The 10,968-nt window shown below is 42.4% G+C and overlaps 1 protein-coding gene across 5 annotated transcripts in view; it reads right to left on the bottom strand.

Moving 5' to 3' along the window:
* Positions 1–4,140: 4,140 nt before the first annotated feature.
* CUNH12orf40 (chromosome unknown C12orf40 homolog) overlaps positions 4,141–10,968 on the bottom strand; it is a 69,632-nt gene continuing 62,804 nt past the window's right edge. For all 5 annotated transcript variants that reach the window (XM_031353179.1, XM_031353210.1, XM_031353185.1 and 2 more), the window contains 2 exons: positions 6,730–6,812; positions 4,141–4,885 (listed from right to left, as the gene is read on the bottom strand). In XM_031353179.1, coding sequence (XP_031209039.1) covers positions 4,406–4,885; positions 6,730–6,812 — 563 coding nt within the window. In that variant the 3' untranslated portion in view covers positions 4,141–4,405. The remainder of the gene's footprint in view (positions 4,886–6,729; positions 6,813–10,968) is intronic.

Below are 10,968 nucleotides of genomic sequence, written 5' to 3'. Positions count from 1 at the left end.
TTGTGAGCCACCATGTGGTTGCTGGGATTTGAACTCAGGACCTTCGGAAGAGCAGTCAGTGTTCTTACCGCTGAGCCATCTCACCAGCCCGCTGGTACTTTTTCCTAACCAACTAGAATTCCCCTCCACTCCCGTTAGGCCTTTATGGCTCCTGAGAACTCTGTTCCTATATGATCAGATGACTTTTGCTTTGGCTCTTTCTGTGATTTTTGCCAGTTAGAATATGGTATGTGTGGAGTGAAGGGAGAGGTGGCTTTTGTTTTGTTTTCTGTTTATCCTGCTGAATGTTCTCTGTGTTTTGTGGACTGATAGCTAGCTTTGTGTGTGACATTAGGAAATACCAAGTCATTATTCCTCCAAATACTTCTTTCTTGCTCCTTCTTAGGCTTCCTGTTGATAAAGCAGTAAACCCCTCTTCCTTGTCCCACAACTCGCAGATATTTTGTCCTGTTCTCCTCAGTCCTTTTTCCTTTTCTGTTTTTCTGGGAAATACCAAGCTCACAGGTTCTTATATGCTCTGTGTCCTGTCTGCTATTGTGCCCACCAAAGACATTCTTCGTTTCTGTGATGGTGATTTTAAACAGCAGTGCCAGGAGCCACGGCCTTGTGGAAAATTACTAGCTTACACATACAACCCTGAGAGAACATGTGTAGTCTAACAGTAAGAATATTTGTGAGTGAGGAGGACACTGTGACCGCTGATTCCAGAGACTGAAGATTGCCATCTGGCCTTCAGAAAGCCCCGGGGCTCTTCCCCCCTCCTTGAAGCTTCCTCATGTTTATGCTTATATTGCCATCCCTGAAGTAAAGTTTTCAGAGCCTGATCAGACAACTGTCTTGCTCTCATTCTTCATGTCTCGTCCCCATTGTCTCTCTCCCCTGTCCTAAGTCCCTGCTGAACACCCCGAGGGTCGGGGCACAGCAAGAGTCACTACAGTGTGTCAGTACTTGGTGGAGATATGGGAGAGAAAGAGAAATGGAAGATGTGTTTCTTGGATGCAGCAGCAGAATGAGTTCTGTTTTCGAAGCCATTTCATTAGTGTCTTTTTATTGGGGAATTGAGACCATTGATATTGAGAGTTATCAATGAGCTGTGTTTGTTGAGTCCCATTATTTTATTGTATTGATGTGTGTGTCCCCTCTCCTTCTTCTGATTTTCTGGTCTGGTATTATGTATTTCTTGTGTTTTGTTCAGTCTGGTTAGCTTCTTCAGGAAAGTTTTTCTGGGTATTGTAGTCTGGGCTGGCATGTATGATCTCATCAAAATCACAGGAGAAAGGGAGGGTGGGAGAAGGGAGGGGAATGGAAAAAGGGGAACATGATTAAAGTATGGGAGCAGGAGAGAAGCCCTGAGGGTTAGCAAAATGAATGGAAATATGCAACCTTGGGAGGACCCTCTAGAAAATACAAGAGACCTGGGAGGTGATAGACTCTCAGGATTCAAGGGAGGTACCTTGGATAAAATGCCCAACAGTGGGGAGAGGGAACTTGTTGAGTCCATCTTCAGTAGAAAGACAGAGGGCATCAAGTGGAGGGATGGGGTTGCCATCCCATAGTCAAAAGCTCTGACCCAGAATTGTCCTGTCTAAAAGAACTCCAGCAACAAAAATGGAGAAGAGACTGAGGGAAAGGCAGTCCAGTGACCAGCCCAACTTGAGATCCATCTCAAGGAGAGTCTTCAAGATGCTATGGTGTGCTTACAGACAGGAGCCTAGTATGGCTGTCCTTCAAGAGCCCAAAAAGCAGTTGACTGAGACAGATGCAGATACTTACACCCCACCAATTGACTGCAATCAGGGACCCCTTTGGTTGAATTGGGGAAAGGCCGGAAGCTGAGGAGGAGGGCAAACCCATAAGAAGACCAGCAGTCTCAGCTAATCTGGACCCCCGAGATCTCTCAGACACTGAGCCACCAACCAGGCAGCATCCACCAGCTGGTCTGAGGCCCCTGACACATATACAGCTGAGGACTGCCTGGTCTTGCCTCAATGGGAGATGTTCCTAACCCTCAAGAGTCTTGAGGCCCCAGAGAGTGGGGAGGGCAGGGGATTGGGGGAGTGGGACATCCTCTTGGAGACAAGGGACAGGAGGAATGGTATGAGGAACTGTGGAGGGCAGACCAGGAGGAGGGTAACTACTGGTCTGTAAAAAAATAAAAGTAATAATTTTTTTTAAAAAGTAAAAAGTTATAGAACATCCTACCAAGCCTCTCTGGTTTTTAGTCTACATTGAGAAGTTGGGTGTTACACTAGTAGGCCTGCATTACATGCGATTTGGACATACTTTCCCTTAAAGCTTTTAATATTCTTTTAAATATACACTTGGTGTTTTGATTATGATGTGTCATGGGGAATTTCTTTTCTGGCCCAGTCCATTATTAGTGTTCTATTCGCTTCTTGTAGCTTGATAGGCACCTCCTCCTTTAGGTTGGAGAATTTTTCTTTTATGATTTTGTTGAAGAGATTTTCTGTCCCTTTGGCCTGGGTTTCTTCTTCTATTACTATTATTTGTAGATTTGGTTTTTTCAGGGTGTCCCAGGTTTCATGGATGTTTTTTGCTTGAGGGTTTTGTTTTTGTTTTTTTTGTTTGTTTGATTGTTTGTTTGTTTGCTTGAGGGTTTTTTAAATACCCTTTCCTTGACCAAGGTATCTGTTTCTTCCACCTTGTCTTCAATGTCTGAGATTCTGTTTTCCATCTTATGTATTCTTTTGAAGTTTCCCACTCTCCTATTTGAGTCCTTAAAATTTTCATTTCCAGATTTTCCTCCCTTTGGGTTTTCTCTGTTGATTCTATTTCTACTTGCAAGTCTTGAACTATTTTCTTCATTTTGTCCCATTGCCTGTATTTTCATAGGTCTCAGTAGATTTGTTCATTTTCTCATTAAGGACCTCTAACAAATCCAGAAAGGCTATTTTGAAGTCCTTGTCTGTGTTTCAGCCGTATTGCATTTCTCAGGGCCTACTGTATGTAGTAGGGTTGATGGGCTCTAGTGGAGACATAATATCGTGGATGTTATTGGTTGTGTTTTTATCCTGGTATCTAGGCATCTGGGATTGGGGTGATTCTAGGTGCTACTATCTGGTCTTGTCTTTATTGGGTGGATATTTTGTTCCTTAGTTCCTGTTGACCTCTCTGGTCCTTAGGACAGTGTGGTGGTTGTGGGTTGTCTGGTATGGAATGCTTCTGAGGTCCTGATGGGTGTGGCCACTGAGGGTGTCCCAGTTAGACTGCGTTTCTTAGTATTAGAAACTGGGCTTAATATTAGAGATGTGCTGGGGGAGGAGCAGAGGACCATAGGAGTAAGGAAATCAGGTTGTGCCACTATGATCTGCTTAGTCTCCTGGAGATGCGGGCAAGAGAAGGGAGCAGCCACAGCTGATAGTTTGCTACAGATAGGGGTGAGTCTGGGGGACTAGATTTGGAGAAAAGGAGGAATCATGAAGCTATGAAGATCACCACTTGCTCCCCTGGCCTGTTTGCCCATAGTTTCCCAGGGAGTACCTGAGGCAAGAAGAGGCTGGGACAAAAGGATAATATAGTGAGAAAGGCTGTAGGTGATCTGGAGATGGGGGCAGAGAAGAAGGGAGGCTCAGCAGGTGGTCTGTAGAGCTCTGGACCAGAAAGGGGATTGGGTTTGGGAGAGGGGAGAGAGAGTGAAGGTCTAAAGATCACATTTGTTAGGTGATATAACTACATCAAGGTTTAAAATCATTATCAAGAGAAAGTAATTGTGTATATTTTAATTCAAATAAAGACAAGTAAACATGAGAATGGCAACATATATATATATATCAAGAATGGCAAATTACATATATGTAATATGCGTGCAAATTTTCTATGAATAAGGCTTGTACTGGCTGGTTTTGTGTGTCAACTTGACACAAGCTGGAGTTATCACAGAGAAAGGAGCCTCCCTTGAAGAAATGCCTCCATAAGATCCAGTTGTAAGGCATTTTCTCAATTAGTGATCAAGGGTGGGAGGGCTCATTGTGGGTGGTTACCATCCCTGGGCTGGTAGCCCTGGATTCTAGAAGAAAGCAAGCTGAACAAGCCAGGGGAAGCAAGCCAGTAAGGAACATCCCTCCATGGCCTCTGCATCAGCTCCTGCTTCCTGACCTGCTTGAGTTCCAGTCCTAACTTCCTCTGGTGATGAACAGCAATGTGGAAGTGTAAGCTAAATAAACCCTCTCCTCCCCAACTTGCTTCTTGGTTATGATGTTTTGTGCAGGAATAGAAACTGTGACTCAGACAAGAGAACTATTAAATACATGAATATTAAAATTGAATAGAAACAATAGTTCTTAGAACCCCCTTTATGTTCAGCCTCATTTTCTCATTAAGTATAATGTTAACAAAGTTCTGAAAACTTTCTATTGCCTTCCAAGGTTAAATGAAACACTAATTCCTAGTTGGAGACTGAGTCACTCTTGAGTGTTCCCTGCCCTCCAGTGGCTTCTGCCACCCTATCTTCAGTGCAGCTGCAAGCCTCAGGATGGGAAGACTCCTCTTCAGTATCAACACTGGGACTACTCTGACAGCACCGTGTGAGGAGGGTGCACTGTACAGCAACATCTGCTGTGCTCCCCACATTGGGAGCTTCCTCTGTCTGTACCCCTACATCACAGCTCCCAGCCTGTAGCATGCAGTTTTCAGTGCTTTTGTTTTGTGTTATGTGCTCTGAATTGCACTGAGACTCTGGAAATGTATCAGTATTATTTTTCTCTAAGGACTGGTGAAATTTATGATTCTGTTTATGAACTTTGGCATTGTCTTTCACAGTTATGTCATCTAAATGATCTTCCATCTTTTCCAGACAACAATTATCTGTGGCTTTCTTGTTTGAACCTTCAATTTGCTGCTGTATCTGATCTTCATCTTCAGATATCTAAAAGAAATTAAAGAAATCTATGGTAAATTAAAAACTGGCCATTTCAAATCAATCTTTAAATTCAGTTTAGGAAATTTGTGAAAACTGAAGAGAGCTTGATAGGTTACAAATCAAAGCATACATAACATCAAAGATTGGTCAAAGGCTCTTCCACAGCTCCCAGAACGAACGCTGTGGGGTTTTAAACAGCAGTAATAACAGGAGTCACTGCAATAAAAATGCAAAAGAGAAGAGTTATCATGTCCTCCTCTCAGACTGTAGTTCCAAGCTTTCTTACCCACGACACTCTTCAACTACTTAAAAAGGGTGGAGAAGTCACGTGTTGCCAGGGAGCTGGGATAAGTCTAACTGTGTTCACTCGCTGGCTCCTTAAGTGAAATATTTCAGTTATAAAACTGTCATTATATCCATCCCACAAAAGACACAATACCTTAAGGAGAAAATGAAGATGTCAGTTAACTGGAAAGTAGGTGGTTACAGCAGATACTGCAACTGTTATGTAAAGGGACAAACTTCGTTGACTTTCATTTCTCAACTTTAGAAGTAATTTATGAAAGTTAATGAAATCTACCGTATGAATATTGTAATTAAAATGGCTTGTTTGCTGTGATTGTCGTTGAGTAGAAGAGGGCTTGCCAAGAATGTATGAAGCTAGTATTCCAATCATTCCCACAATGAAGAAAAATAAAATACATATTGACTATTCAAGCTGAAAAGTGGAGAGACAAAATTTGAATAATGAAAAACTAAAATGAGATCTAAACTTTAGCTGACTGGCACTGGGCAGCAGTAGCCCGAGAAATGCACCAGGTTGGCTGAGAGCAAGCCCTGTGCACCTCATCCACTCAACATGTCTAGAGTTCATCTGGGAAGAGAAAATATTAAGAGAATGTCTCCATCAGATTGCTTCTATGTAGTTTTTCTTGATTAATGATGGATGTGGCTGGCAGAGTGGGAGGAGCAGGACACTGTGGGTGGGGCCGCCCTGGATAGATTCCCTGGACTGTGTAAGAAAGCAGGCTGAGCAGGCCACGCAGAGCAAACCTGTAAGCAGCACTCCTCCATGGTTCCTGTCTCTGCTTCGGCCTGAGAGCCTGCCCTCATATCCCTCAGAGATCAACTAGGATCGGGACATCTAAGCCTAACAACCAGGTCTTCCAAGCTGCTTTTGCAGTGCTGCTAATCAATGCAAGAGTACGATGCCTGCCCAGTCTGGCAGTGCACAGGTCACTGGTATCCTTAGCAAACCGTCTGCTCGGCACACCAGAGGCAGGAGAAATGAGGAGACAGAGTGAAGGGAGGAGATTTTCATTCACCTGTGGTTCCTGAGAAGGGTGACACTTTCCATTCAGTATAAAACATGCTGCTCTACTAAGACTTCAGTCTTTGACAACACTGAGGAGTTTACCACATTTTATAAGCCTCAAAATTATGTTTCTAATGTTTATTTGGCTATTCTATATTTCAAATTATTGTAAATTCTTAAAAATAAAAATAAATGATATATTATGTTTCTCTTTATATATTTGTAGGATATATTAGGTACATATATATACAAGTGTGTGTATATTTATATATTGGTAAGAAACTTTTATAAAAATTTATTCACTTTGTAAATGTAAATCACTAATACTTGGTCATAATAGTTGATTTTACTTTATTGTTTACATTTTTCTAACATTACATTTTAAAATTTCCTAATGTTTTTAACTTTGAAAATAACTTTTGTTTGTGTTATTTTTATTTCTAAGGTTGCCTCAACTCTTCTTAAAGTAAAATGAGACAAAAATTATGTTAAATTAATACAGCAAAGACTAATAAGCCAAGAAGGAGTAACATACCAAGTCAGAACTGGAGCTGAACGTGCTCTCGGTTGGCCGTGGAGAGTAGCTGGCAGACTGGCTGCTCTGCGAAGACTCCAGATCTGAAATAAAGGTTTCATTCCTGAGGGCCAGTACCACTCAGACTCCAGCAAAGCAAAAGGCATCTAAGTGTCACTAACTCAGCAACCAGCACTGTAAAATGTGCCAAACTTCTAAAATGTTTGATGTTTAACACTTGTTTTTCAAGCAAGATAAATAGGTGTTTCACCTTTAAAATATTTGTGTCTACAAGTAAAATAAATTACAAAATTACATAAAATAAGAATAGCAAAAATAGGATTGACTTTTCAATATGTGAACCATTTTTAAGAGCAAATATCTTAAAGTGTGACCTAGGAGGCACCAACCTTATGAAGCCTAAGGCATTGGACATCTGCTTGTCTAGTGAACAGACATCTTAGTGCAGTCAGAACTATGTTCAATGCCTTCTAGCATGTCAGTATCTGCTTAATCAATTACTTTTCAATTCCAAATAAAGTTTGGAGTGGATCTGGATGTGTGTCATGGCTTTCGACCACACAGAAACAGCAGCAGCTTCCATTGCCTTTGTGTATGTGTTTTTAACAAGAAAAGCAAGCAGAAATGAAAAGCAAGCAGGAAAGCATATAGAAATAGTAGCCCTCATTCACTGCAATTAACTCTGAGGACTAGCTACTCATGTCCTGTGTCAGGACTGATGCTCTCTGTAACAGAAACTGATCTCCATTAGCTTTGAGGGACAGAACATACTTGTACTCTAATACCTGCAAACACATGAACAAAATTAACTTAAAAACGTTATACTTCCATGGGGCAATTATTTGTGATGAAAAAGAAAAGTGATGGTTTGATACGATTAATAACAATATAACCTAAGCCTCCTATCTCTTCATAAGGTTCAGCGAGTCCACAGGTGCTACAATCCCAAATACCAACAAAGAAGAAGCATGTGGTTCCAGAGATCTTACTGAGAACACCGTATGGAAGGGTGTGAGGACAAAAGTGACACTTCAGCTCAGCCACTCTTGAGCAACTGCATAGGTCACCAAGGTAGTTTCTAGGACTACAGGGACTTGTTCTCAGAGTGTTCGTAGTCTTGTGATGGAGAAAGAAAGTGTGGTGGTCTAAATAAGAACAGCCTCCTTAGGCTCATAGAGGTGAATGCTTGCTTCCCAGAGGAGTCTGTTTAGGAAGGATGACAGTATGATCTTGTTGGAGAAAGTGTGTTACTTTGAAGCGTCACAGGCCCAGTCTCTCAGTCTCTCCCTCCCTCCCTCCATCTCTCTCCATCTCTCTCTCTCTCTCTGTCTGTCTCTGTCTCTCTGTCTCTGTCTCTCTCTGTCTCTCTCTGTCTCTCTCTGTCTCGCTCTGTCTGTCTCTGTCTCTCTGTCTGTCTCTGTCTCTCTCTCTGTCTCTCTCTCTGTCTCTCTCTCTCTCTCTCTCTCTCTCTCTCTCTCTCTCTCTCTCTCTCTCTCTCTCTCTCTCTCTCTCTCTCTCTCTCTCTGTTTTCTACTGTGGATCAGATAGTCTCAACTACTGCTCCAACACCATGCTTGCCTGCTACCATGCTTCCTGTCATGATCACTGACTCAACCTCTGAAACTGTCAGCAAGTCCCAAATCAAATGCTTTCTTTTATATGCTTCCATGATACCGTTCCATAGCAAAAGAATAGCACCTAAGACAGGAAGTGTGACTCTGCAGGAGGAGGTGTGCCATTGGGGTAGGTCTTAAGGATTCACAAGCCAACTTATGCCCAGTTAGTTTTCTCTTCTTCACTCGCTGCTGCATGCTTGTAGAAGTTCTCTGTTCCTGCACCAATGCCGTAGTTGTCTATCTACTGCTACCCTCTCCACCATGATGGTCAAGCCAGATTTGGCTATACCTGTGCCCTCACCAGCACTGTAGGAATTACAAGTGATTCAGATTATTGAAAGGTAAGAGGAGGGTGCGCCACACAGCATGCGAGATCAGACAGACAGGTGACAGAGACAATAGTGTGACTGTGGCACCAGGTCCTAAAGCTAAGAAGTGCTCACTATGGGAAGAGGTGCTAGTCAGCAGGGTTCCCACTCAGCCATCCAGCCGGCTGCCCAGCCAAACTACACAGAACCACAGGATAAGGAACGTAGTACGTTATGCCAATGGCTATGACACAGGTAAACAGGCTGGCAGGCCTTCTACACCTGCTCAGAGCCTGAGCCCCAGAGTTACAGTTTTGTAAAGGTACTCAAAATACCAGAGACAAGGTCATACTTGCTGACAGGAGATACAGCCTGGGCAATTCCGATAGTCTCTCTCTGTCTCAGTCATAGAAATCCTCAAAGGACACACTTGACTTGTGAGAGGACAAGCAGCCTTCTCTGTCACCCATAGGGACTGATGGAAAAGACGAGAAGCCAGAGAATGCCAACTGGGAAGAAATATTGACAGGGTTCATAATAGTTTCTACTAATTTTTTTTTCTGGGACATGGAAAGAGAAAAAAAATCCCTGAATGAATGTGTAAGGAATGGCTGACGTATGTGTGCTTGGCATAAGCACAGCCATGTCGAGGACTCCAGGGCTTCCAGTGCGAAAGGCAAACCTGCCCTGGTCTGTGTGCAGTATTGGATTGACCCTGTATATGGAACACAGTGACTGCAGCTTCTTCCTCCGGTATTTAAAGCTGAGACTGCTCCCCACAGAGACCTCACACTGAGATTGGACCAGCCTGCACACAGACACAAGAGCCTCCTCCCTGATTCAGATTATGTAAGACCCATGCTGAGTGTCCAGGTGAGCGCTGCAGTGCACTTCACCAGAGCGCTCTGTGCATGCGATCCCAGCCTTTCTGTATGTGTGCTGTCATTTCTTCACTCTCATTGGCCCAGTCAGGTCAATCCCTAAAGATGAGCAGGTCATGGCACTTCTTAAATTTCATCTTGTAGTAGTTTACCTTTTGCACCTTAACGCTTCTCTGTTGTGCTGTACCTTGCATCTCCCTATCACCCAGGGAAGGCTGCTCTGGCTGGGTTTTCTACTTGGCAACATATTCTACCTTTATACTAGCCTCTCTCATTCTTACTTTACTCTTGTTTTTCCTTTTCCACTATTTCCTCTTTAAAAAACAAACAAACAAACAAACAAAAAAACCAACAACTTCTCACTTCTAAAACATTGTAAAGTAGATTTTCCACACATCCTATTCTATGGCGTTTGTCTTTGAGTTTCAGGAACAAGGGGGAAGTACACACATTTCTAGTACAAGCAGATGCTGGCATGTTGTCAAATCACTGCATCTGTTACTGCAGCCAACTTCCCCCTAAGGAGCCAAGTGGAGACAACTCCGCAGAGCTCGCACAAAATAAAGGAATTCACAGGCAAACTGCAGATCAAGGAAGAAGGGAAAGTACCAAAGTAGATGAACCAATCAGTAATTTCAGGCAAAATTTTAAACACGGAGGAAAAAGTCAGACAGGAACTAGAAATACAAAAGAAGAGAAGGAGGAGAAAGAAGAAGAGGAAGAGGAGAAGGAAGAGGAGGAGGAAGAAGAAGAAGAAAAGAGTAGGAGGAGGAGAAAGAGAAAGAAGCTAACAAAAAATTAGGAAAGAAAAGATCCAACAAATCTAATAGCTCACTGGGACTCATCAACAGCTATAAGACCACACAGAAAATGTCAAGGATGGAAGACAAATCAAGACAAATGCACGACAGTCCATGTAAAGAGAAAGCACAGTGAATGGAACAAGATGTTCAAGAACTCTGGGACATGTCTGCAAGGCCAGCCTCAAGAATCCAAGGTAAAAATTAACTAGAGAGAATATAAAGGCATCAACAGTTTGTTCAAAAAAATTATAGCAGAACAAGCACTAAACCCAGAAAAAGAAATGGATATCCAAAACGTAGGGAATGTAAAGCCCCAAATAGACATGAACAGAGAAGAGCCTGTCCATGGTGTAGCACAGTTAGAATGTTAAAAGCACACAAGAAAAGCAACATTAAAAGCTAGAGAAAAATACCAACTACACACAACAGCAGAAATATCAGACTAACATCACATCTCTTGTCAACTTGGAAAGTAAATAACTATCAATCAAAATTGCTATACCTAGAAAGGTTTATCTTGAGCTTGAAGGAGAAATAACATTTCAAGATAAGCACAAACCAAGATAATTCAGGAAAACCAAGCCAGTATGCAATACACACACACACACACACACACACACACACACACACA

This window comes from Mastomys coucha, unplaced genomic scaffold, assembly GCF_008632895.1.
Source record: "Mastomys coucha isolate ucsf_1 unplaced genomic scaffold, UCSF_Mcou_1 pScaffold11, whole genome shotgun sequence".
In the NCBI taxonomy this organism is placed as follows: Eukaryota; Metazoa; Chordata; class Mammalia; order Rodentia; family Muridae; genus Mastomys; species Mastomys coucha.
Note: the sequence above shows the minus strand (reverse complement) of the source record. Positions and strands in the feature narration are given on the sequence as shown.